Source organism: Phycodurus eques, chromosome 4 (assembly GCF_024500275.1).
Source record: "Phycodurus eques isolate BA_2022a chromosome 4, UOR_Pequ_1.1, whole genome shotgun sequence".
NCBI classification, from domain to species: Eukaryota; Metazoa; Chordata; class Actinopteri; order Syngnathiformes; family Syngnathidae; genus Phycodurus; species Phycodurus eques.
The window spans coordinates 15,023,534-15,050,945 of record NC_084528.1 but is presented as its reverse complement, the minus strand read 5'-3'; the positions used below and the strand labels follow the sequence as shown (position 1 = coordinate 15,050,945).

The 27,412-nt window shown below is 40.6% G+C and overlaps 3 protein-coding genes across 8 annotated transcripts in view; 1 reads left to right on the top strand and 2 right to left on the bottom strand.

Annotated features, from left to right (window-relative positions):
- Nucleotides 1–49: 49 nt before the first annotated feature.
- Nucleotides 50–7,720, bottom strand: gba1 (glucosylceramidase beta 1). Of its 4 annotated transcripts, none has more exons than XM_061674192.1 (11): nt 7,487–7,720; nt 7,227–7,421; nt 5,682–5,828; nt 5,363–5,496; nt 4,209–4,381; nt 4,041–4,130; nt 3,823–3,970; nt 2,929–3,153; nt 2,673–2,836; nt 2,478–2,594; nt 50–1,531 (listed from the first exon to the last, which is right to left on the bottom strand). In XM_061674192.1, the coding sequence occupies exons 1-11, from the start codon at nt 7,557–7,559 to the stop codon at nt 1,414–1,416; spliced, it is 1,584 nt and encodes a 527-aa protein (XP_061530176.1). In that variant the 5' UTR covers nt 7,560–7,720; the 3' UTR covers nt 50–1,413. The 4 variants fall into 4 exon arrangements, with proteins under 4 accessions (XP_061530176.1, XP_061530177.1, XP_061530178.1 ...); XM_061674193.1 differs by having other exon boundaries at nt 7,227–7,418; XM_061674194.1 differs by having other exon boundaries at nt 7,227–7,418; nt 7,631–7,715.
- A 219-nt stretch (nt 7,721–7,939) lies between these two features.
- dap3 (death associated protein 3) lies at nt 7,940–19,524 on the bottom strand. 2 transcript variants are annotated; one of them, XM_061675612.1, is made up of 13 exons: nt 19,456–19,524; nt 19,141–19,182; nt 17,590–17,703; nt 17,367–17,468; nt 17,176–17,284; nt 17,011–17,103; nt 13,605–13,735; nt 12,297–12,377; nt 11,177–11,341; nt 11,042–11,101; nt 10,883–10,972; nt 8,660–8,777; nt 7,940–8,583 (listed from the first exon to the last, which is right to left on the bottom strand). In XM_061675612.1, the coding sequence occupies exons 2-13, from the start codon at nt 19,177–19,179 to the stop codon at nt 8,498–8,500; spliced, it is 1,188 nt and encodes a 395-aa protein (XP_061531596.1). In that variant the 5' UTR covers nt 19,180–19,182; nt 19,456–19,524; the 3' UTR covers nt 7,940–8,497. The 2 variants fall into 2 exon arrangements, with proteins under 2 accessions (XP_061531596.1, XP_061531595.1); XM_061675611.1 differs by having other exon boundaries at nt 19,268–19,513.
- A 4,448-nt stretch (nt 19,525–23,972) lies between these two features.
- LOC133401323 (histone-lysine N-methyltransferase ASH1L-like) overlaps nt 23,973–27,412 on the top strand; it is a 32,946-nt gene continuing 29,506 nt past the window's right edge. Inside the window, exons 1-2 of one of the 2 annotated variants that reach the window (XM_061674175.1) lie at nt 23,973–24,243; nt 24,388–24,535. The gene's annotated coding sequence lies outside the window, so the exon portion shown is untranslated. The remainder of the gene's footprint in view (nt 24,244–24,387; nt 24,536–27,412) is intronic. The other variant, XM_061674173.1, reaches the window with a different exon arrangement.

The following is a 27,412-nucleotide window of genomic DNA, read 5'->3' as shown; positions in this document are numbered from 1 at the left end:
GTTTCCTTCTCAATTTGTCTCCCACAAAGTCAACTCAGTTTGAGCAGTACTATTTTTCTCTTTATTTGAAATCAAATAGCAACACATTTCATTATGTACAAAAGAGCTTGTCCAACGCGGCGACGTGAAAAGAACTAAATAGTCCTGTATGCAAAATTGCATTTGCATGCCAAAGGAATCCTTGGAGCAAATTCACAAACACAGGAATTTGTTGGGCAATAAAAATGTTCCAACAAGCACTGGAAATGTGAGCAACTTTAGATTTCACCATCTTCAAATGTAATGTGTTTTTAAATAGAATTAAGGCCACACTGAAAAGACAGAAAATACGATTCTCAAAGTCAGAGAATATTCTGATAATGTTGCAACATGACTTTCATTGTCACCTTTGCACTTGTAATATAACAACTTTATTCTCATTTTTTGAGGGCCTTTTCCTCAATTATTCTCACATCCCAACATTTTGTCGCAAAATCATGACTTCATAATATTTAAACATTTTCTTACAAATGATTAGTACATTTGTCTTGCAAAATTACAACCACTCATTTACACTTTTTGTAATATTACAAATTTACAACTTAAAGCACATTCTCGCTAAATTAAAAAGTTCACATATTTAGATTTTTTTCTTATTCTCATAACTACACACAAAATTACAACCTTATTGATGTAAAATTCAGTTTTCTCACAAAATTTCAACCTTTTTTTCCTTTAAAAGTTAATATTTTAATCCTATAAACTTTTTCATGCGAGATTCTGGTTGTCAGAAAAACGTAACGTAAACGTGACGTAAAATTTTGTTTGTTTTTTCTGAATTCTGAATAGTTTTGCTATGTCAAACCTAAATGTTATTCTAGTAGTACCATGCGTTTTCAGTGTGCCCCTAATAAATATAACTTCTTGTAGGAAGTTTGAGAGTACATATTAAAAGTTATCTAGAATTAATTAAGTTATACAACTGGTCTATTAATCAGAAAATGCTTTCGTTCCTGAATACATGAAAAAAATGCTAAGATCTACAGACTGAGGTCAAATAGTGGAGTAAAGAATCCAAAGCAAACGTGGTGAAGCAGCATTTAGCTGTTATGCTGCACACAAATGGAATAAGCTGCCAACAGAAGTGAAGTTAGCCCCAAGTGTCATGTGTCATGCTTATGATTGAGTATTTTCATTTTATTTAAAAAAATAATAATAATAATAATCTTTCTTGCACTGTATCTTCTTTTAGTAATTGTAGTAAGATGTTTTTTTCCCACTGTTTTTGTTTTTAAATGCTTTCCATCATGTCAAGCACATTAAGTTACTACTTTGTAGATGAAATGTGCTTTATAAATTGCCTTGCCTAGTAGGTAAAACAATAATAAAAATGCTGCAATTAAGGCTTACCGGCATATGAACAACAAAAACATATTACGTATTTAATCCCAGTGTGTACCAAGCGAGCGTGAGTATGGAATGAGGCGGCGCTGTGGAGGGGATGTAGCCGACCACTTGGTCCCACACTTCAAACTGTATGGCTGATGATGACCTAAACAACAACAAAAATAACACTTCATTAGAGTCATGCAAGTCTCACTCACTCACGCACGCTCGTACAGTGGAACCTCCAAAGTTGATCACGAACTGTTCTGTGACACTGGTTGACTTCCGAGTTGATTTATTCATTCGCTACGAGGCAGAACCCTCGAATGTCCGAATGTGGTCAAGTTCATATTTTTTCCCCAATCAATACTTTTGGTTTGTCCCCACCTCGTCTGTTATTTTTACGCATTATTAACCAATCTAAAGTGTTGTGAACAAATCTATTTCCAGTACCTCTCTTGAACATCAACTGTCTGAGAAGTTCGCTAACTTCCCTCACTCTGCGGGAGCTATGGGGTATTATGTCACCACGAGATTAAAAATCTGGATATTTTTGTTGACAATAACAAACGAATAAATAGCTAGGTTAGATACATTTGAGCAAGTTTTGTTAAGAACGGATCGCTGTAATAATTTTACCATTTTAATCAGTGACAGCGTAATAAATGAGCAATAGAACATGATTTTGGGGTGGTGGTGTGTTGATATTAGTGGCCAATGGTTAGCATTATAAGGTATAATACCAACTTGAACAATGCTGTGTTTGGCAGCTCAAGCAAAATGGCAGTTTTTAATTTTAGAGATGCGAGCAATCTTCCCGACAGTGACGATAACATACTTTCAGTTTCACTTTTGAAGGTGCACAAGGTGCATTTAAGGGCTGCCAACAAAACGAGACGCCTCAAACACAGACGAAAAAATACTATCGAATTAAACTAAACACCAGCAATTCCACCGGATGGCGACAAATAGTACTATTGCTTTGGCCTAAACACAAAAACAGCGGATAGATGAGATTTTCAGTGAATAATGGATCTTAGGTGTGTGTCTCCCCCCCCCCCCCCCCCCCAAAAAAAAACTAACTAACTAACTATCTCATTCACGCATACAACCTGTTGAGTATAATGAGCACCACTGAGCCGTCCGGCCGGATGAAGGCAGAGAATTCGAGGTTCGTTTCTCCACTTGCAGACACGCCGACTCGCTGAGAACCCTCACACAGGAATTTACTACGCCCAAATTAAAGTACAAAAGACGACTTAGACAGCTGCCTAAATATATGTAATGATTACATTCCGCCTTACGACCTGAAGTGGGCCATGCTGTAGAAGGTTGGTTGCTTGTAGAAGACGTCACGCCCGCCGTCCACGATGACAGGGCTGTCCACAAAGTTCTTCGCCCAGTTGGGCCCACCGCTCTGATCCAGCGCCAGGTTCCAGTCGGTCCAGCCCGTCACATAATGATTTAAGTCCTGAACATGAAGACGTCAAAAGCTAGGCCCAGCTTGCGTTAAAAGCCTACGGGCCTGCTGACGCACGCTCCCGGAACACCCAACCATCCTACCTCTAAGATATCATGCGCGTATTGTTCGGCCCTCTGCCAGCTGCCTAGCTTCACCCCCCGGTCCAGCGGGCTCCAGCCAGCGCAGGCCTCCGTGCCGAACAGGTAATACTCCGGGTACAGCTCGTGGGTCGTTCCAAGGGTGGGCCCTGCAGGGAACATACTGTCCAGGTACCAGTGCACCGCCACGCCGTGGATGTACCGGCCTGCGTGGATGTCACTCAGCACCTGGAGGGAGTTACATCGAACGTTTTGGCACTGAACATATATTTTGGTGTGATAGACGAACATGTATTGACACTGAAAAAAAGACTCCACTGACAAATAAAATGGGCAGTATCTTCATAAAATATTTATTTGATCGTCTTTTCAGATTTCTCATTAATGTGACAGTGATTGAATATTTTTTAATTGCAACATCCATCCATCTATTTTCTGAGCCGCTTATCCTCAATCCGCCAATGGCAGGGCACATATAAACAAACAACCCTTCACGCTCACATTCACACCTACGGGCAATTTTGAGTCTTCAATTTACCTACAAGGCATGTTTTTGGGATGTGGGAGGAAACTGGAGTACCTGGAGAAAACCCACGCAGCCACGGGGAGAGCATGCAAACTCCACACAGGCGGGGCCGGGATTTGAACCCGGGTCCCCAGAACTGTGAGGCAGATGTGCTAACCAGCTGCGCGCCGTCCCGCCCTTTGTATTTCAAATTAAAAAGAAATCTAAACATTCTGAAAGCCCTGCTATTTTTGTACAGCAACACTAGAGTATTGTTTCATGTTGCACACAGCATAGTAAACTTGATCTTTCCCGATGGCACTAGCTATCTGCTACAACAGCACTAAGGCATGTTGAGGAGGGATAAAACGTGTCCGCTGTGGCGCACTCACCACTTTGGCCCAGTGAGGCACCAGCAGGCGGTTGTCGTCCAGCATGAGGACATGAGTGTGCGGGAAAGATGAGGCGTGGAGGGCGGGGCCCAGGTCCAAGGCCACCCAGTCCCGCTGCTCCTCGGGACTAAAACCCAGCGCCTGGAAACTGCAGGTAGACAAACATGCTGTAAATGTGTTGATATTCTAACCTTAATATCCTGTGTGAGAGAGGACACCTGTAGTTTGTCATTTGCCCTGCTGCGGGTTCATTCCCTGTGGTCACGGCCCAAAATGTCAAATTATACTTGGCATATTCCTCAAGGAATCTGAGAAGGACAAATAATATCAATCAGACAACATTATTAAATACTTTAATCCCAACGTACTGTATGTACGTGAATCACCTAATGTAGTACTGAGCCCAACTTTGATGCTCCTTTCCACCAGGTTTTCCCTTCAGTGAGCCTTTTCCTATGAGTGCATTGTTTGTCTTCATCCAGGCGGGGGCGCTCCAGGCACTAGCCAGCAGAGACAAGGGTTGAGGAGACATGGCCTGGGCTCTCTGCAGCAGAGGGATCTGATAACAACGCAACAGGTCAGAGGGCATCCACACATACACTACGGTGTGTGCGTCGCCAACTATATAAGAGGAGGTTTTAAATGATGAAAAATCAAGCCCCTACTGGCTGGAATACGTCCCATCGACAATGAGGCGTCGCCTTCTCTACGTGACGTGCGCCAACTCACAGCCAACAACGAGACGTTCTCAAGCAGCCATGTCAGTATGACGCCCCTGTCCACACGCTGGCTCTCAAGTTGGACTTTTTTTCCCCCCTCCCCATCGCTATTATGCCTTTGTCTGTGCGATCAAGTGTCTGGGTGCACTCAAGGCAGACAATGATGGTGCTCAAGTTCTCATTTAGTGGGGAAGGGCCGACTCATTTCAGACTCCAAAGTGTGTCACACGGTGCCGTTTTAGCCACACACACCCCAAAAAAAAAAATAAGCTGAAAAAGTGAAATGGTGTAAAACAGTTTAACACAATAGCATCACAATTGAGTACTACATAGTTCGCAGTCGTGGCACATTTTCATTATTGTCAAACATGTATAACGTACTTTGAAACAAACTCTCCGAGTTCACTTTACAGGGTCTTTAAAGTACCTCTGATTAACCCCAGATCATGTTCAGCTGTTCTAGTGGGCTTTTCCTGTTATTTTTGTCATCACATCTTACAGCACAAGCCATGACCTGGCTTTTCCGAGGCACTAAATATACCATGGAGCACGGTGAAGACAGTCATCATCAAGTGGAGAAAGTATGGAACAATAGTGACACGACCAAGAACCGGATGTCCCTTCAAAAATTGATTAAAAAAAAAATAACAAATTTATAAAAAATAAAAAAGATTGAGCCGCCAAGATTGAGAGAGCTGCAGGAATTTCTAGCATGTACTGCCTGTTTAGCACACAACGACAACAATTTCCTATCGCCTGTCTCGCTCCCTCTTTTCTCTGTCTCTGTCATTCTCTGTGTGCGCGTGTGTGCGCGTCCCAACCTTCATGTGTACATCTTCAGGGGCCAGGGCAAACTTGTGCAGGCCGTAGTCGTCCCGTGTGTCAGCGTATGTGTACAGACGTGTGGAGAAGTCACAGCTGGCCATGGGCACACGCACCACTGTGTAACCTATACCTGACAAACACACAGTAATTACATTGTTTTTTTTCTTTCTTCTTTTTTGTTGTTGTTACCTACTGGGAGGTGTTTGTAATAGTTTCATTACCTCTGTTACATGAATACCCCTCCAACAGTGTCAATCAAGACTTAAATGTGTGCACTGTGCAGGCGTACCTAATGAAGCGTAATGCAACATGTACCTTCCTTGGAGAAGTACTGTCTCAGCAGTTGATCTTGTGCTCCAGCAGAAAGCGACAGGATGTTCAGCGCTGCTGCGTCTGTCATGGCGCCACCGAATCCTCTCATCTTCTGGTACTTCTTGAATGGAAGGAGAGTCAGTCTGAGGCCTGAGGAAGACACGTGACAAAACGTGTGATGGGCACCACCTGCCTGTATTAAAATAGAAGGCAAGTACCGAAAAGGTATTTCAAATCAATTAATAGAGGCCTTGATGACGACAACTCTTGTGTTAATAAATAGTACCTAACGTTGAAGCCAGTAGGGCGAGGATACCAGTGTTTCAAGTAACATATTACAAAAGTCAAATCCCCCTCAATTCACGTCACTCATTTGCCATTACTCATTTCTCTCGGACTTGTGTTCCTAACTAAGTCACGCTTTCCCGCACAGGATAACTGTACCTTCACTGGGTGGATTTTGAGTGACTGATACGGAACAGACATTATTACAGCAGCAACGATGATGAGGCGTGATGTCACTCAGTGTGTTTTCATGTTAAAACATGTGACATCTGATATATAAATGGTGTTTAAGGGTACGTGTGGATTCGGGTTTACTTACTTAGGGACAGATTTCTAAAATGCCGCAAAGCGAATCGTATCGGTCAGTATCATGCAAAAACACCTGCGAAGAAATTAGTAAAAAGCTCTTCAATTTCAAGCAATAATTGTTGTCTTCATTTGAAACACATCAAAATGTTTAGTGAAACATGATTTCTTCGACCGTCCCACCTCCCAACTCACGCAAATGGACTATTCCATCTCCTTACTGCGCATGTATGTGCAGGCTTCGTTCAGGAAACCAAATGTGTTGGCAAGTTGTGACGAAAATGCACTGGAGTTATCCCAGTGGAGCCAAACACTCTTGAAACATCTCTCATGAAGATGCAAGTCATTCGTTAGGCATTTTATCAATCCATCCATTTTCCAAAGCGCTTGTCCTCCTCGGGGTCTCGGGTGAGCTGGAGCCGATCCCGACTGACCGGCGAGGGGCTAGGTACGCCCCGGACTCGTCACGAGTCAATCGCAGGGCGCGTATCGACCGATCACACTCACATTCACCTCACGGACAGTTTAGAGTTTTCAATGAAGCTCGAATGCATGTTTTTGCAATGTGGGACGAAGCTGGAGTATCCAGACGAAACACAGGCACAATTCTAACATGCTTCATTTCCTACAAAAGTGGAGCCAGACACTCTTGCCAGCAGCTATAGCGCTGCTGACGGTGTCAGCCGAGGAGGATGCGTTCAAGCGGTGAACGACATGAGTGACGCATCCCAAAGATGTTAGTACTAAAGCGGGACAGTACAAAACACCGAGATGATTCACTTGTTAGATAATAAACCTCAAGAAGGATTTCATCTAGCTCAGTAAATAAAGTTTGCACTTTTTAGTTGGTGATGAACACTACTATTCAAAATCTTTGCAGGAGCCGCATATGGAGGGGCCCGTAACAGTATTTGTCTCGGGGCCCCGTATGACTACATAGGGCCCCTGGAGACTCACCAGCTCCGGTGCTGTTGGCTCGGACCGGACCTCGGTTTTCCTCCAGCCGGTTTCCAGACATGCTGCTCAGGTAGGAGATGTGGTGACCCAGCGGGGGGACAGACACGACGCCTACGGTGTCGCAGTACGTGGAGTTGCACTCACACGCCACCGAGTCGTGGCCAAAGCTTCTGGCAGCACACTCGCTGCGTTCTGCTAAGGAGAGGAAAGAAGAAAGGGGTGACATTTAGCACAGCTTAAAAGCACCTTGCGCATGTTACCTGTGGAGAAGGTCGTCGTTGTTAGGCGGGCAATGGCTGCGAGCAAAACAGCGCAATGATATGACAGAAACATTTTCGAGTGGGGAAACTTTCTACCTCTCCGGGAATTACGTAATACAAGTTTACGAGTTAACTTAACCGCACATTCATCACTGTTTCATTGAGTGAACTTGAGAGGCGCTTTCTTCGCTTGAAATGGCTGAAACGTTGGCCTGTCGGGTGCGTTCGGTTTGTTTTTTGGAGAGCAAGTCATGTGACCTTTCACGTGTTTTGCAGTGACCAAGATGTCCCACGAGGGAGTGCTGTTGTACATCGCCGGAAATCGTAGAAAGACATAGCCACAGTTCTTTGCCCACTTCTCATATTCGTCTTGTTTTTCTGCATAGTGGCTGAAGTGAAATGCAGTTTTTGAATGCTGATTTCATTTATTGAAGAAAAACAACTGTACAGAACTACCTGGCCCTGTGTGGAAAGGTCATTGTCAAAATCATCAGTTCATTTTCACTGACCACACCCAAGCCTGATTACCTCCACACCTGTTCAATCAAGAAATCACTTCAATAGAATTTGTCTGACAAAATTAAGTTGGCCAAAAAATCTTAAAGATGCAACAAAATACCTCGATTCATCAGTTCATTGGGGGAAAAAATGACAGAATGATTAAAATAATTGTTAGTTGCAGCCCTAATGCAATCTTTGTTAAAGATAAACTTGTTCATAAACTAGTTTTTACAATGTGTGGTGGTTTCTATCATTAAACTACAGTGTTTTGTAAGTAACCTGGCATTTTTCTACAAATAACATACAATAAAATCAAATCAAACTGAGCGTGATTAGATCAGCATGATCAACATCTTCCATACAAAAGAAAACATGGCTTTTTAAACATTTTATTAGCAAACATGGTGATTGAATAATTTAGAGATACACATTATAGACATGAATATTGAGTTTCTGCATTTCTAGGACGCAGATACTTCTGTGTGACGTGAGTGGTTGATGTCTGACACTTCATAGGAATGCACAAATTCTGTCCATTAACGATGGATTCCTGTCCGTCATGAAGATGAGCTCTTTCTTGCCCTCTTCTGTTCGGCCTGAGGAGGAAAAGTCGAATGAGCATGACATGCACACATATTGGTAATTCAGAGGAACCGTACACCGCACTCTTACTCTTTGGATGCTGCAGCCAGTTGCGCTCCATGTAGTAGAGATAGCAGCTCTCAAACTCCTTCTCGCTGTAGTAGGGCACAGACACCGGGACAAATGGGTCCATGTTGTCAAAGCCCCTCTGATGGACACATGGGCAGGATTTAGGCATGACAGACCTCATATCTTTGACCAGAACATTGACCTTCTTGAAGTACATGTTCAAATTCCCACATAAGTGTAAATGCAACAAAGACTGAGACGTAGACTAACAAGTAACATCCTTAAATATTGGTTGAAAACACTCTGGGACACAAATGTTTGAACAATCACAGAGTGAGATGATGTGAGAAATCGTTGCGGAACTGGACAGCATCCACAACAGTCCTCTTCTTGTAGGTACACAATCATAGTTGTAATATAACTTGATTCACTTGAAGTTTTGGTTTTTATTACAGCTTTTTTCTCACATTATGACTTTGTTCTCTGTTCAGAATGGTACATCTTTTTTCTTGTCAAATTTAAAAAAAATGTTCTCCTACTATTACATCTTTATTCTCATCACATTATGGGTTTAATATTGCAAAATTACAAATTGATTCTTGTAAAATGTCTACTTTTTTTCACAGACTAACTTTTTGTCATTTAAAATGACCATACCTTTTTCCGATATTACAGCTTTACTCTCATAACATTCAATTTTTTGTTGTTGCATTATATAATTTGTTCTTGTAAAATTAAAACTTTTGTACTCTTTTTTTTCTCATTATATTCTGACTTTAATCTAACAGAACTGCAACTTTAATCTCGCAATATTACCATTTTATTCTAGTAATTTATAAAAAAACCTTTCTATAGATTTACAACTCTTTTCCCTTATATACCTTTGTTCTTGTAAATTACTACATTTTCTAGCAATTATGATGACTTTATTCAAGTAAAATGACAACTTTATTCTCAAAACAATTCTTTTCCTCATCTTAATTCTTGTAAAACTGCTACAATTGTATTAATGAGTTGATGCCTTTTTCCCTCATATTATGACTATTCTAAACAAATGGGGGGGACAAAATTTGGAATAGTATGACTTCATTTTAGCAAAACATTTTGTCTTGTAAATTTACATTATTTTCTCTTAATTCTTGCCGAACATGACTGAACTGTTGCGTAGTGTGCGTGATTAGCCGACTGTTTTCATAAATGGCCGATGAGTATGCCACTGGTTTGGCCGCTATTCAAAATTTGAATTGCCGTCTTAACGCCCCCGCAGATAAGCTTTCCCTCACGGGGAAAACACATTCCGGGTTTAGCAAGCCATATAAATAGTATATAAAGCATCAAATATTGTGTTTTACATCAATACTTAACTATATTCATAATATATAATGTACCCATGGATACATTCCAAAAACGCAATGCTTGTGACCAAAATCTACGAACGTACACGCTGGGTACCTTCAAATGAATGGAGTCAGTGAGCCTCCTTTCAAATATCCACACTCTCGCTTTTATTCTCACCAAGACCCTCTCTCTTTCACAACCCGGTTCTTCCTTAACTATTAATCAATCTTTTTACGTGGTGCCTGTTGAAATGGAAAAGCAACGGAGGCCAGGCCGGGACAAGCGAGGCCGGGGCAGAGCGGGGCCAGGCCGTTCTGGAAATTGTAATGCAAAAGCGGCACAATTTATTCACGGTGTATGTGCTGCTGAGGCACAGCTGCATCCCACGGAGGCTGGCGGAGCATGATGTGGGTGCCTGCTGCCAATAATTCATGCAGTGTCCCAGTGTCACAAGCTTACGGACACAAGACAGATGAAGTACCGTGACGTGGTAAAAAAGGAACTGCTCCCTGCTCGGCAGGAAGCACACCTCGAAGCAGTCTACATGGAGACTCACAGACAAGCCTAAACTCCCCAAGATCCTGCTGTGCCATCAGCATCGGATAAACCCATATACTTCTTTTAGCTGCTGCTCGTTCTCCCCCTCCACCTCCTTATTTTCAGCAAAGTGAAGGCTTTCAGTTGGCATGGTGACAGATACATCCTAAGTATTGCCAAGTTGAGGCCTACTTTATGCCCAAGCCAGCGGACAAAGGGACCGGGCTACTTCTTGATCGATCAGCAATCCGGCGACTTTTACTGCAGTCAGGTGCCACGAAAAGTGCAGCGTGTAAGCGCCTTAAATTAGCAGGCAACTTTTTGGGTGATGTTTTCAGTTGGCAAAGAATCAGACTGGCGAGCTCTGACCTCTCCCAGCAGCTCCTGAGGCAAGTAGGCCAATTTGGGCGGGTACACAGCCCCCGTGTGAGAGAGAGTGGTGATGATGGCGCCTCCCGTCTGAAACAATAATAATGTTAAAGCAGAGGTAAAAATAAGCAAGCAACAGGTTTTGCGAGTTCTTCTTACCCAGTCGTTCCTCATCAACTTCCTCAGGTTATATATCAGCGTGAGCTCATCTGGATCCACCTGGTGACAAACAGGAGCACATGAGGATCTAGCAGCATAAGCAGCATGAACCTTTACAGATAGACGCCTCCTCACCGCACTTTTGTCCTCCTTTTGGATGCTGGACTTGCCCCACAAGGCGTTGACGCCGTCCACGGCCACGACCAGGCGGAAGTCACAGTCCGGCTGCCCGCTCTGCTGCCTCAGCTCCTTCATCAGTGCCCCCACCACATCACTGCTGCTCTTCACGCGTGTGATGCCCTGACGTAGAGAAACATACCATTTGAGCACAGCAATCTCCTGCTGCAGTGACTAGAAAAACTCTACACACCCCGACATAAATCATTTCAAAACTTTTCTCACCAATAATGACCTATAACCTGTAGAACTCAACTGTCAAAAACAAAATTACTTAATTAATTACAAAAAAACTTTTTAAGAGGAGTAGGAAAAATAACTGAGAATGTGGTTGCCAAAGTGTACACACCAACTTTGTACCCTTCTCCTAATTGATACCTTTGACACCAATGAGATCCCTTTATTTACTGTAAGATCTGGCTACAAAAATGTCAGGCTAAGCCTCCAAGAACATCTTAACTTTATTTGGGGTGAATCAGAGGCGCTTTAAATGGTGACAGGTGTGTGCTGACTCCCAATTAACATGAGTTTGAATGTGATTAATAATTAATTCTGAACACAGCCACATAACCAGTTACAGGCAGATGTGCACATTTGTACAACTACATTATCTCAGTTGTTTATGTTTAACTTTCCCACTCAAAGTTATTTAAAAAAATGTTTTTAATTAAGTTATACAGTAGGCAACAGGGTGAAGATAATGTTTTTATTTCTGTATTCAAAAAATAAAATGACTTCTAGGTACTATGTTTATGTAATATTTATCATATATTTAATATCTTTTATACCGTATATGTTTAATATTTTTCATATACTGTAGATGCCTGCTTTGCTTTGTGTTGTTTTCATCGCGCAGACTCGTGAAACAGTGAATTTCCCTTGTGGATGAATAAGCCATCCATCCATACATAAATATTTGTAATCCGTGCTTCACCTACCACGAGTGGGGCTGGAGCATAACTCCCGCAATGAAAAGAGGATCACTATATGTCTATTAGAAAGGTTTTCATGCTTGAAATGCGCTCAATACGCGCTTTGGTGATGACATTTTGTTTGAGAGGCTAAAAAAAATAACAACCTGATCCACCAGCTCGCCAAGAGGGCTTCCCTGCTCTGTGAGCTCTCTTTTCGTCCACACATAGCGTTGCCTTGTCTTTATCTGAAGGAGAAATAGGGAAGGTTTGATTCAAGATTTTAATTTGACTTTTTCCACAAAACATTTGTGTCAGGTTACATCAGCTGTTAAAACAAAAACTTTACACCTGAATTGGTGTTATAAAACAACATGCTGTATCTGTACCTTTGCTATCTATTGAAAAGCATTTACAGTACCTACTTGTGTTTTAGTGCCTGTTGAAAAACAACAAAAATGCCTTTTCTTTGTATTTTACCTTACAAAAATACATTTGTAAAATATCTTTTTGCGTGAAAGCGAATTGTTGTCATCTCTCTTTTAGCAGCAAAAGCAGACTGTAATACTCCCAAAGTTTAATAAAAAAAGTTTCCTCAAAAATAAAAAAATTTGAATAAAATAAAAATGATTTTGAGTTTAAATTTCAAGAATAATACCCACTGTTAAATGAATACCTTAATTAAGACAGAACATTTGATAGTAAGAATTTTTGATACAGTTCCTTTATTGAATTCCATTCGGTATTGCAGTGGAGGTGGAACAATGAATTGATTAATCGAGAACTATCCATTTATCAAATTAATCAACAAATATTTGATAATCAATTCGAGCCATTTTTAACTCACAAATTAAAATTGTCCAAATCCTCAGAATTGCAGGCCTCTGTACAGTAAATATCTGCTTTCTGTAGTCATCCATACAAGCAGACTGATTGTCTTTGTGTTTAATCAAAATAAAGACATTTGCAAACATCTGCTTTTACTTTGGAAAACAATGATCAATATTTTTCCCTATTTTTGGACACATTAAACACCAAACCAGTAGCTGAATCATAATCAATTCTGTTTGTGCATTTTCTGCACTGTCAATTTGAAATACTGGGTAATGTTGTTTAATAAATCTGATTAAAGGGATGAATTTTAAAATCGTTAGTTGCAGCTCTGTATCGTAGGTGTACCTAATGCAAGTTTCTGCTGATTATAAATTTAACACATTGTCTGTATGTCGTCAATGATTATATTTTAATTTAGCCAAGTAGATTAATAAACGCCAAAGCATAATAACTTCCATTAAATATTTGTGCCTTGCAGTTGCTGGCAAGCGCCTGCTGCTTTATGTGCATCGGCATGTACCGCGACCTGCCGTGACGACACAATGAAGCCTCATTTATTGTCTACACCTGCCTTGTTACTGATTGATGTGAATGCTGTCTTGTTAATCATACAGCTATTTAATGTAACATTTCACTTCTACCTTGGACAGGAAGGGTTCGTTGGTGATTTTGAAGTTGCGCAACCACTCGGTGGCTTGTAAAGGCTGGTCGAAGCGAGAGGCATTAAAAGATGAAGGCAGCAGCTCCTTGCAGTTCTTAACCCAGCTGTGAGCTACATGGAGAACACACAAAAGTCATTTATTTGACTAACAATGAATCAATTTTCTGTCCCGCTTATCCTCACTAGGGTCGCAGGCGTGCTGGAGCCTTTCCCAGCTATCTTCGGGCGAGAGGCAGGGTACACCCAGAACTGGTCGCCAGTTTTGAGAAAATTGTATATTTGAGGTGAAGCCGTATATTTGCGTTATTTGAGGAGGAAAAGTAGCATATTTTCAAGAGAAAAAGTTATGAGAAAAAAATACCGGGAGTATATTTTTTTTTTTTTAGGTAAAGGCCTGTATTTGAAATAAAAGTTTGATATTTAAGGAAAAGTAGTATTTTATTTTATTTCTATTTTTTTAAAAAGGCATATTTTCAAGATTCATGTTGGAAATGTAAGAGAATAAAAAGAAGTTGTATGTGTTCAAGATAAATTTGGTGTATTCTCAAACGTAAAGTCCCAATATTATGAGAATGATAATTAAATATGAAGTATTTTGTCACAACAACATCAGACTATCATCAATGTAAGGACTTTGAAGTGATTGCGTCAATAGTTAATGAGTGAGTGTGTTCCGTGAAAAAACAATCACAGGGCTATCATATGGATGTTGCTGTGGAGAGCCTCCCAGTCCCCACTTAACTCAGTTGGTAAAATAGTCTTCTGTCCACAATACACAGTGACTAATTCCATCAATGCAGCCATTAATTGCAAAACTTTATGGTTGAAATTTATCATATGAATCACAATGCCATAGAGCAGTCATTCTAAACAGTACGAGCACCCCAAGTGGTACGCGGACTCCCTTTAGTGTTACATGGGGGTGTGGCTGTGGTGTTCAGTGGCTATACATGGCTATACATTTTGAAATAAAACCTGTCTTGTTTCTGCCAAACCCTTAGGCATACTACACAATTGGAGAGCTCAGCTGAGTATTTTTTTTTAGGTCGTACTTAGCGTAAAAAGTTTAGGAATCACTGCCACATAACGTTCATGCTTATGACGTTGTATAGCCGCTGCCGGAAATTCACTGCAATTACTCTCCCTCAGCATTCAAAATCTTCATCTTCATTCTAATCGTTTCCAGTGAAAATACTAACTGTATAATTTGATTAAATCCCCTGTATTGCTTATCCTTCCGCAAGCAACAAATAGTTACTCTGATATTCTTCCTTTGTAAAAAATACAACTTCATTCTTGTAATATTACGACTTTAATGTTGAAAGTATACTACTTTTTTTCTCCGAAACATACGACTTTATTCTTGTAATGTTACGGTTTTCTTCTTTAAAAAAAAAAAAAAAAAAAAAAAAAAATAGTTCTAGTTCTCAGCGACTCAACTGCAGAATTGCACTCCTTTTTGACTCAAAGTTTCTTTTTGAAGTCAGTCGTGTTTTGTTTCTAAATACGTTAAATGTCTGAAGGTAAGTGCTGAAAATGTGCCACGACAGAACTTAATTGTTGAGACATAGCTTAAAAATCTTTGTCACCATCTCAGCTGCGTGGATTTTTTTCTAAAACTGGGTCGCGCTGACGTCACCAGGGAACAGGCTTTGTCCGAAATTGTTCACTCATTCCCTATTCCCCATGTAGGGTTGCAGCATATTGTGGAATATTATAGTGAGCTCATTCATAACAGCTTTTGGACACTACACACCGCTCTCTTAATGACGTCACAGCTGTCGCACAAAAACGAAGTAGGCTGTTGCAGTCGGTAAATAATTTTAAAAATACAAAAAAGATTGCTGCACCTTATTAAAATGAGAGGATTTTGTAAACAAGTATGCATTGTTTTTTTCCTTTGTTGAAAAGTTACGTTTATACAAAAAATTCACTCCTTCCGTCTGTGAAGCATCTATTCCTGCCATTCTTCTACTTCTTTGCTGAAGACGCAATGCATTATGGTATATCACGACTTGGTGAATGACCATCGGTTGGTCACTACGTTTTGCTATGCTTTGTGGGAAATTTTGAGTGCACTATATAGGGCGCTGAATTTGATCACTAAGCATTCAGACACCACTACAAATTTGCGTAACGTGAAGTCAAGCGAGTGATTTCAGACAGCCGGTGAGTCGGCCCTCCCCCACTATATAACTAACATGCGCCTTTTCTATGGCTATTTGCCAGAATTGCAAGTTATTTAGTAATAATAGCTTGGCCCATTTCTATCACACTGCATGGTCCAGTTAGCCATCAAATTATGCCTACAACCCGAAAAATGCATTTTTCCTGAAGTGTTGTGTTATTTGGGCTAGTGTCTCTGTTGTGGTGATCCACACACAGCTCACGCAGCGAACTGACGTTAAGTTGGCCCACAGTGGACAGCTCCACTGCGAAGTGGAGCTGCCACTAGCACCAAGGTAGTGGTGGGCAAGTGAAGCCTCATGAAGCACTGAGGCTTTCCTAACAATTGTGCCGAAAAAGGTTCAAAGCTTCAAGGTGACATCTGGTGGACAACTGAAGCCATAGCAACTTCTAAAGAGCACAGCTGAAGCACTGGCACTGTTTCCCATGACCGCAATCAAAGTTCAGAAAACTCTGTATGGTCATTCAAGTATCATTTATAGCAAATAACTATTATATCGTCATTACAATAAAATATGCAGATGTTCTCGCCCATACTCTAAAACACATTCCAGATATGCCCAAAGAATAAATGAAATGCCATGAGCCAATGACACACACTGAAAGACTACGAGCCAATGAAAAGCTTCGAAACATTTTGAAGGAATGAAGGAAGGAATAACTGTTTATTAACCATAACCACAGCGGCACACGTTATTCAGCCAGTAGCTGACTACAGACACTGAACCCATACCATGAGTGAATGCATTTGATTGACAAGTGGAGGGCTGTCTGCAGCACCTTCAGCGGACACGCCCACACAGTCCTGCAGCTCAAGAACGAGGCTTATTTTTCATGATTTCAGAGCCTTAATTTACATACGTTTTTTTTAAAAATTCATTTAAATTTGGCAGGCTTTTTGAAAACACTTCTCTGTGGTGTGTCAAAAAAAATGACTATTTTGGCCTCTTTGGAAGGTCTTTAATCACTGCCATTGACAGCTTTAGAAGTCAAATATCCATGTTAACTGGGAAGGCTGGCTGTGAATGAAATAAAGCTAGGATTAATCAGCAATCAAATTAAAAATCTAAATCAATCAATTAATCATCCAATTGATTATAAAGTCCATGCCAACTTCACATTTCCATTGTTGGTGAATTTACCTTTATTTATGTTTTCATCAATCTATATAGCTGTCAGAATTTTTTTAAATATCTCACCATCAGGTATATGCAGCACCAGCCATCCCTGCGTGTAGCAAAAGTGGACGGCGTGACACAGAGACATCGTCTTGCCGCCGCCCTTTAATCCGTCTGAACAAATCGATAAGGTTCATGAAAAGCTGGAGACTGTCTTTGGTTGTGGGATGGATTTGTCAAGGATACAGAACATATATCGCTGTGCAGGTTTGCTCATGTCCATTTCCTTTAGGTAGGAGATGACCTCCAGCGCGGGCTGCCTCACCATCACTGCGGCTTCGGTGAACGTCTTCACCTGCACACAGTGTTAAGTTAAGACTTCTGTAACCAGTAAAAATAAAAACTAACAAAATCATTGGATGCGTTAAAGAACCAACCTGCTGCTGATAACGTCGGGGGAGGCCATGAGGGAAGAGGGTGCGGATGTGCGCAGACAGTATATTGTAAAACTGTCCAATATGTTTCTCTGACTGACAAGCCTAACACGAGACAAAAGACAAGTCTTACTGAGCAAAATCATGCAAATTCACCTACAGAAAAAATATGATATTTAACACCACACGTTTATGCTGAACGCTGACGAGAAGCAGCTTTACTCACTGGATCATTCTCCTGTGTTCTGAAAACTGAGAAGGGTTCAGGTTCTGTCTCAACCGCCAAGGCCTCCTGCTGCTGGCCCGATCCACTTGTATGAAGCCACCGAACATGTGTAACCTGAGAGAAAATATCAATATAGAGATATACACAGTGAGTGACAGATGCAGTGGTGCCTTGAGATACAAGTTTAGTGTCCTACGTGACCACACAAATAACTCAAAACATTTGTTTCTCAAATCATCTTTCACCCTTGAAATGAATGGAAATGCCATTAATCAGCTCCAGCCTCACCCAAAAACCCAATAAAAATGTTTGTAAGGCAAAATAGCAGTATAACATTGTACTTATAGTAATGACATAATAGAATGTAACTAATTCAGCAGTTCGCACATCTCGATGAGTTAATTGCTGGTCTTTCTTGTGTGTGTGACTTGGCCACCAGGGAGCAGTATAACACCGTCATAGACACAAACATAGAAGAGTTTTACAACTACTGTAAGTGCCTCAATAAGATGCATTAATATTAGTCTTTTTTTTCCAGAGGATAAAGAATGCAGTACTGTAATTATTGTCTTACTGTCTGTCTCAGTGTTGATGAACCATTTGTGTTCAAATATTTGTTGCTTGGAGGATTATAACACTGCCACATAGACGCTATTCGTTGGTATAGTGTTTTACATTGTTAGCATTAAACTAAGACTTTCCTAAAGCAAAGCTATGTGGTTGTTTTAAATCCACAAAGTCTAATTATCTTTGTTCTGTTTAGTTTGACAGTTTAAAAAAAAATAAAAAAATTACCGGCATTACCAGACAACTAGCAACCCTTTATTGCTCAGTGACTGTTTTTTTTTTTTTTTTTGTCAATGTCTTTATGTCACAAAAGTGTTCTCTGTCAATTGACTGTCTGTTGTCGTACTAGAGCGGCGCCAACTACCGGAGACAAATTCCTAGTGTGTTTCTTTGGACATACTTTGCAAATAAAGATGCTTCTGATTTAGGAGTGGCCATTAAACAGCTGGAAGCAACCTTTTTTGAAGAATTGTTCACTATCTGCCAAACTGCGGCTACTTGTGATGTGGGTTGAATTCACTGCTACCATACGGCAATCACATGTACGATTTTTGCTTGCAAATCAAAGCAATAAAATCAGACTAACGACGGCTCGGGAAACTCGTAAGTCGGATCACTTGTATCTCAAGGCAACACTGTAGATAGAGTTATGTTAGAAATTACCCATGAAATACAATCAAACACTAGAATGAAGCTCGCAGCTATGCATGCAGCCGGTTTTAACTTTTTTAATCAAATAAATGTACAATACAGTAATATTTTTGCTTCTGACGTACAGTGCATTTTTAAGTACAGTTCCGTTGTTAAACATTTGTTAAGGTACAATTTATTAATTTACGTGCAATAGATTTTAATTGAATCATTTAAGTACATTTATCTTATAAGTATGCGCAGTGTCAATGTACAGATAGACAAGTTACAGTGGTTTATGATTATATATGTTTGAAGCGGTCAAGAGAACCCCTTCCTTTCTTCCAAGCTTACCGTTTGTCGAAGCCTGAGGGACATTCTATGAAGAGCCATCTTCTGCAAAATCGAAGATATAATGAAAGTTAATCCAAGCGTCATCCCTAAATGCGTAAAAGCACTTTTTAGGGCAGCGTCCTTTCACCTTAGGTAAACACGTAGCAGCTAGAGAGCTAGGAGGCTAGCAAGTTACAGAAAACACTAATATTTTACCAATTGCAAGCACACAAATACATTTACCGGCACGCTCAGTATTAATTTTTTTTAAATTTTATAATAATGCCATCCACTGGTTTACAGTCAAGGATAACGTGGAGGACAACCCGCACGCACTTCTCGGTAGAAGTCAATGTGCCAGCGACGTCGTGGTGGCCGCCATCACGCAGCCTGCCTGACAGGATCACAGGAAGTGACGTTTCCAGGAACCGCCAATCAGGTCGCATCAGGCTCAACAACAGTAAAATGGAGTGGTCGCTCTTCCTACATGTGCAAAATTCCAATACAAGTCAAGACTTTTCTCTGTACTGTAGAACAAAAATGATTTGTTTGGATGTCTTGATAAAGCTTTAAGAAGAATATTTTTTTCCTCTATTAATAAACAAAAGGAGGAGTGTCACATTTTTTTCACATTTTAAAACAGTTACTAAATGTCTAAATATCACGTCTATGGCTTGCTTTCATCAAAATACCCCCATGTAGTTATGTTAGAAAACCGGCCATCATTTTCTTTCCATTTAGCTGTGCCGGCTTTCTGGCACTTGGATTTAGCAGAGGTCCACCAAAACTGCGTTTTCTCATTGTTTCGCGCAAGGTAGTCCTTGTTCTTTTCCGATAACGTTGTCGGGATAGACCCTACTTTTACCACCTAATTTTTGATTAAGATATGATTTTCTGTGGTTTTGACATGAAAATATCCCTTAATTTCAGCATCCAAAATCACACATTAATAGGACTCGGAAACGATTGAAAACTGTATGGACGTGATATCATAGCTATTCATGTTTTCTGTGAAGTTTGAAGTTTGAAGGTTTTGGTCGCACATTTCCAATTTATTTACATTGATTTCTGGCCAAGTACTTTTGGGTTTATTTGCGACATAATAAGTGTTATAAAATAATTTAAACATACCCCCAACACACACACGCGGTCTGTGCACTTGTGGGACCACATTATCTCAGTTGTTTATTGTTACTTCCCCTCTCTATTTTTTTTCACTTGAGTTTTACAGTTATAGATTAACTAATAGTGAAATGTCTTTTAATGTTTTATCTTGGTCTCATTTTTCAATATCACAAAAACCTGACGTGTGCTAATAGTCACCTCCTTTGTTAAAAGTTGTATTATTTACTGTGTTGATTGTGTTAAAAGAAATAAATATATACATACTACCGTTCCTAATTGTATGAATAATTTTGGCAATATTCTTTTTTGGCTTGAGCACCTGGACCCAAGAATGTCTGTGCACGTGCCTGATACTGCACATAATCGACTCCTCATGTTTCTATAAGAAACTACTCGCTGACTTCTTTGGCTTTCTTTCCAAATTCTTATGTTTTTACGAGCCATAATATGCCTGTCTTTCCTTGTTAATTGCTGCCTTTTCTCTTTAATTTGCCTGTGGTGAAATCTATAACACAGCATGCTCCAACATTGCTTTTATGCTTGTAGGCAGCTTGTAAACCATGAAATAAAAATGTTCGGAAACTTGTTTGCATCCTTTTTGGGGGCTTTCATTGATATAAAAAAACAACTTGTTAATCACTTGGAAGCTCTTACAGTATATACAGTTGATATAAGACATCTACTGTACACGCAGTTAAAATCCCAGGTTTTTGTGAATAGAAAAAATAAAATAAAAAATCCACCATTGATTTATATATCCTGTGCAACTCAATTGAATAATGTACCTTTTCAAGAAGGGGAGGAAAAATAAACAACTGAGATAATGTGGGTGCACAAGTGTCCACGCACGCTTATAACTGGGGATGAGGCTGTGTTCAGAATTAACTAATTACATTGTAATTCATGTTAAATGGGGTCAGCACACACCTGCCACCATTTAAAGTGCCTCTGTTTAACCCCAAATAAATTTCAGTAATTCTAGTAGGGTTTTACTGACAATTTTTTCTTTCCAGTAGAAAGATGTTGTGCTAACACTGACTGTTATTTGGAAGTGTTCATAATTCCCTCCACCTTGACTAAGGTCCCAGTTCCAGCTGAATAAAACCAGTCCCAAAGCATGATGCTGCCACCACCATGCGTCTCTGTAGGTATGATGTTCTTTTGCTGATGAGCGGTGTTGTGTTTGCGCCATCCATACTTTTTGGAAAGATGGCCAAAACGTTCTACCTAGGTTTTATTTAAAATTTTGAAAAAACACACTTGAAATGTGACAAATATATGTCCGCTGAAACCAAGGTTTAACTTTTTGGTCATAATTCCAACAGGTATGTTTGGATAAAAAAACAACAACACTGCTCATCACAGCTTTGGGGTTACTTTTCTACAGCCTTAGTGAAAGTGAGAGAATTATGAACAGTTACAAATACCAGTCAGTGTTAGCACAAAAACTTCAGTCTTCTGCTAGAAAGCAAAAAATCTTGTGAAAAGCCTACTCGAATATCTTAACTGTATTTGGTGTTAATCAGAGGCACATTAAACAGTTGCAGATGTGTGCTGAATCCCATTTAACTTAAGTTTCAATGTGAGAGGTAAATTCTGTACACGGTCACATCCCCAGTTGTGAAGGTGTGCTCATTTGTGCAATTACATTATCTCAGTAGTTGATTTTTACTTCCCTCTCAAAAAAACTTTTTCTCAATTGTGTGTGTACAGGTTGTAGGTCACATTCATGGTCGAAAACATTTTGAAAGGATTTATTGGTCTCATTTTTTCATATCACAAAAATGTGGCATTTGAATACGGGTGTGTAGACTTTTTATATCCTCTGGAGTGCCTTACATGGTTAAAGCTGTATACATTTGTAAAAATCTGTTTTAAAAGGTTACAATCCATAAGTAGTGTAGACACTGTTGTTTGCTGAATGTTTTGGTGTCAGTGCACTGTAATTGAAAGAGTAGCAAGCACAAAAGGTGGGAGTCGATGGATGAAGATAAAGCATAAAAAAGCTAATGTTGCTCCAGGGCCTCCTGAATCGTTAGTTAATCCTCGATGCAAAGCTTGATTACCAACCTGGCCAAGAAAGGAAAACTGCCCCAGATACCAGAGCCCCGAGTCGGCATATTTTGCAGTCATCAAATTAATACATATCTACCCACAAGAGCACAATATCACCATCAGTGATAACAATTGAGCAATAATGTCCTGCATTGTCTGCTGAGGGATTGGGGAGGCTTTCGGCTCTGATCACTTACTTTTATGATTATAAACAATAATTGTATCGCATTACTCAGAATGAGATGGGGCTTATTGATCCCCGAAGCCAAATTGGTGCATGCTGTAGCACTAGTTAAACTGATGATTTGGGTTTTGCTTAACCGTTGGGCCTCTTCAATTTAAAATTTGACCACAATATTAATGAAAATATGACTCCAAATGGCACAATACTTGGAACGGTCGTCACGCGTGTGACCTCGGCATACTGTACCTCACTACACCACAGTTCAGTGAGTAAAAGGAAAGGGTTGACTTTTTACTGCGACACAAACTAGGACCAGCCTCAACATTACACCTTTGTCATTAAAGTTTAGACTGAGCGTCTCGTTATTTAGAATATTAACAGTGGTTAACTTATTCTACATGTGTGTAGCAGTCAAGAATGTTAAAAATGTTACTTTCAAATGTGTCTGTACAGTAAATAAAGGTTTTATGACATCAACAGACCTTGGAACAGATTATCTATTCAGGACATCTTGACTGTAAGACGTGCTAACCACGAGACTGTGTTTATCTGTATATTTTATTTCTAAAATGTATTAGTCACATTCAAGACTTAGTACCTGGAGATACCCCACACATGCACAGGGAGAACGTGCAAATTTCACACAGGAAGGCCTGAGCCAAGATTCAAACCCAGAACCTCAGAACTGTGAGGGAGTTTACCAATAGCTTTATTACTATAATGAATGATTCAACATATTGAGGTGGGAAAAAATATGGACTCATCAACATAAATAAATGATCCACATGCACTTAACTTTTGAAGACACCACTCATAAAGAAAACTAAATTTTAGCAAGCTCAGGTCCAAATCATCATGTCATCAGCCCCTACATACACAGCACGTCGGAGTCCGCTAACCTGTTTTCCGGGTAGGTCATGTGGTTGTTCCGCATAAAGTCGATTATAATCATAAGAAGATAAAAAAATATTAGTGAAATAAAAAAAAAATATATGCATATATTTTACATGTATTTAATTACATATGTGGTTAATTAATATAAAGAAATAAATTATAAGTAAGTCAAAGAGAAATGATTGTTTTATTTTACGAAATAATTTAATTAAATAAATTATCAATTATATAATTTTATAATGAGAATGAATTTTTAAATATCTTAAAATATTAAAATAAAGACCTTACATACACATTTTCACTTCTTTTTTTATGACCGGCCCCATCTGCCTAAAAATCAAACGATGCGCTTGAGCTCAGTGGTTTGCCCACCCCTGATCTAACGTTTTAATAACAAACCCCCCGCCCTGTCGTCTCTTATTAAGGGCTTATGTAAGAGTTTCCTCAACCCCCCGCACACACACATACAAGGTAGTGGCGCGTTCATGGCCCGTGGGGCACTACGCGACTCATTCTGACTGGCGGGAAACGACGCAACTTTTCAGGCCAGAAAAAAAAAAAAAAGAGGACAGAGCAACCAGAGCGCCCCCTTACGGCGGACTTAAAACTGCCGACTGAATGATTATGAAAACACTCCCGCCAATGTACCGAAGCTCACACCGTTGGAACAGTGTTTTTTTTCTAACCTTTTTACTCGTCAAACCACGTCACGCCATTCACGCGCGAGGGAGCAGTGAGTCGCCACACGGGTGGGCGGCGGAGGTGGAGGTACTGTTGGCTACGACGGAGGCAGCAACACCTTAACCTTCTGAAACGCAGTTTGTTCCAGGACGCGCTCGCTGCTGCTGCTTTTTCGGGGTTGTTAGGTAAGTAGCCTACGTAGTTTTTATTCCACATTGTCACGGCTACGCTGCGTGGGCCTGTTAGCGCCACGCAGCGTAGCCGCGTGCGTGCGTGCGTGCGTGTGTCTGTGTGTGTTGTTGTTTTTATTGTTGTTGTTGTTGTTGCAGTCAGGCGTGATGTGTTGTGATTTTCGTGCGTGGACGCTCTGCGGTGACAACTGACAGGATAGTGCTGCAACACACCCGCTGGCCACACTGGAGGTAGCGCCAGTGGAAATGTCAGCGAGCCTACGCAGCTGCCATCTGGGTACACAATGTACGCCTGACACACTCACAAGGATACACTTTTGTGTGTGTAGCACTCAGACAACAAGTGGAGGATGGTACCTTCATTGATACAGTGGCTCAGCTATGTGGTTCCCAAACTGAGGCACGGGAACAAAAACAGGCTCCACATCAGTTTTTAGTAAGGAGCATCAATACCAAAACCAGTATTATACTGTATGTCTGTACTGGACTCATACTCGGAAAAAATGCTTTGATATTACGACACTGATACCATTTTACCAACCTGACATACAGTATACCGTACAGCGGTGCCTTCATGCGGTACGAGTGACCCTACTTAGGAGTTTTTTTTCGGGATGCGAGCCGTTGTCTGACCGAATTTCTGCTCTGACTTGTGAGCACAAACATGAGATAGTTTTCTCCGGGCACTCCGGTTTCTTCCCACATCCCAAAAGCAGGCGTTGATTGAAGACTCTAAATTTCCCGTAGGTGTGAATGTGAGTGCGAATGGTTGTTTGTTTATATGTGCCCTGCGATTGGCTGGCGACCCGTTCAGGCCCGAAGATAGCCGGGATGGGCTCCAGAATGCCCACGACCCTAGTGAGGATAAGCGGTACAGAAAATGGATGGATGGGCTTTATTATACTGCCCCCGGTGGCCAAGTCGCACACATCAGAAGGAGTCGCAATGACGAAAGGCCTCTTCATTCTCCCGCACTCGCGCGGGCGACAGCACCCGCATTGCAACACGTGACTGACGCATTGGGCTGCGCTGCCCCTATGCACACAGCATAAATTTTTACCGCGCGCAGAATGCCGCGGAGATGATCTCTCATAATTGGTCCGTTTTGGTCACATGCTGTGATGATGTACTCAGCTACTGCGCCGCATATACCACCTATGCCGCCACCTTCTTGATCGATTTTGCAATATAATTATAAGCATCATCTGGTCATCTCGGTCCGTTTGTTCCAGCAGGCACTGTTCCACGGTTGACTGAGACGCCGCATACCTGGAATGCCTTGTGTTACAGGCTACATTTCCAAGTGAAACGTGTGGCAAGAGTGTTAGGAAAACAGGCAGTTGAATGTTAAAATGTCAGTAATGACAAGTTATTATTCTAACAAGTGTTATATTTATAGTGAAACGGGTAAAAAAAAAAAAAAAAAGCGAGTGTTTTGGAAATATTTTGGACAAAAACAAATTATTTGCATCACAATTGTAAGAAATAATGGCATTATCAAATATCAGTACTTGGTTTGCAAATGTCTTATTTTGATTAAAAGACAGAAAATCAGTCTGCTTTCAAGCAGGACTACAGAAATCAGACAATGTTCTCTCATGAGAGGCTGAAATCAGAGGATGTGGACAATTTTAAGTAAAACAATGACGCCAAATGATAAATTAATGATCAAAATATCCATCCATCCATTTTCTGAGCCGCTTCTCCTCACTAGGGTCGTGGGCGTACCGGAGCCTATCAGTTGTCGATTAATTTGATGACCGATTTGTTTTTGATTAATTGATTAATTGTTTCACTTCTAATATGCTGCACTCACTTTAGCAGAAAACAGATACATAACGGATTTTTATCCACATTTAGGAGAGGCCTGATTCCGGTCTAAAGATCATCGATTCCACATGTTGTTTTTCTACTCATGCTCCTATGACGTATATCCCAATTGTGCTACTTGAGAGCAAAAAATCAGAATGGTGTCCATGCAGTGGAAATCCGGCCTTAGTTACATGTGGGAAGATAATAATAAAAGAGCTCTATGGGAGGGTTACATGAATGTAGATTTATGGTACCATTGACCTTCTGGCTCTGAGAAAAGTACATTTAAGTCCAATAATTAACCGCATGAGGTACATTAATGTAGCTGCTGTGGCTCGTCACTGTGTTGGTACCTTAAAGGTTCCACTTTTGTACATTTAACACAGGACTTTTGCAATTATGGAAACATAATTGCACCTTTTGGAAAGTGCAGTTACCATCTGAAGCATAGGAGGGGCTTAGTTTTTACGACAGAGTTCCATCGTTATGGCGGGGCTATAATCCGAATTTGTATGGAAATCGGAATTACAGTGAACATTTGTATGAAAAACACCTTTTGGCCATAAATGTAACACAACCATATGAAAAATGGTGGTAACTGAACGTGCCTTCTGCTTCATCCATCCATCCATTTTCTGTACCGCTTATCCTCACGAGTGTCACGGGCGTGCTGGAGCCTATTCCAGTTATCTTCGGGTGAGAGGTGGGGTGCACCCTGAACTGGTTGCCAGCCAATCGCAGGGCACATAAAAACAAACAACCATTTGCACTCACATTCACACCTACGGGAAATTTAGAGTCTTCAATTAAGCTACCACGCATGTTTTTGGGATGTGGGAGTAAACCGGAGTACCCGGAAAAAACCCACGCAGGCACGGGGAGAACATGCTAATTCCACACAGGCGGGGTAAGGATTTGAACCCCAATCCTCAGAACTGTGAGGCAGATGTGCTAACCAGTCGTCCACCGTGCCGCCTTCTTCTGCTTCATTATGACGTATTCTTCCGTCACTGCACAAACTAGTTCATGATTTGCCGTTTGTAACTTCAGAATGTCGTATCTCAGTACAGTCGTAAACTGAGGAAGTCCTGTACATTAATGTTTTACCTTAGGGGTCAAATGAATTGTGATTGGGGTGGTACCCTCAAAGGTCCTGCTTTTGTAACCCCTGAAACTTTACCCTGGAAGTGGTTACCTTGGGCTATAATAAACCATATGGGGGTCACTGGGGTTGGACCCTCAAAGTTTTGAATGGGCAAATGTCTACATTTCCTTTATCGACTATGAAGGAAATTTAAAAAATGATTGTTATTTAAGAATGTATTTTAATGGGATGGGACTATCTCTCCCT

What these genes read in the sequence shown, in the direction of transcription:
- gba1 (XM_061674192.1), bottom strand. Translation starts at nt 7,559, where the DNA reads ATGTTTCTGTCATATCATTGCGCTGTTTTGCTCGCAGCCATTGCCCGC. An exon ending in AACGACGACCTTCTCCACAG is followed by an intron (nt 7,422 to 7,486) that starts GTAACATGCGCA and finishes TCCTCTCCTTAG; the next exon opens with CAGAACGCAGCGAGTGTGCT. An exon ending in GTGCTCATTATACTCAACAG is followed by an intron (nt 1,532 to 2,477) that starts GTTGTATGCGTG and finishes GTTGTTGTTTAG; the next exon opens with GTCATCATCAGCCATACAGT.
- dap3 (XM_061675612.1), bottom strand. Translation starts at nt 19,179, where the DNA reads ATGGCTCTTCATAGAATGTCCCTCAGGCTTCGACAAACG. An exon ending in CCCGACGTTATCAGCAGCAG is followed by an intron (nt 17,285 to 17,366) that starts GTTGGTTCTTTA and finishes CACTGTGTGCAG; the next exon opens with GTGAAGACGTTCACCGAAGC. An exon ending in CTGGCTGCAGCATCCAAAGA is followed by an intron (nt 8,584 to 8,659) that starts GTAAGAGTGCGG and finishes TTTCCTCCTCAG; the next exon opens with GCCGAACAGAAGAGGGCAAG.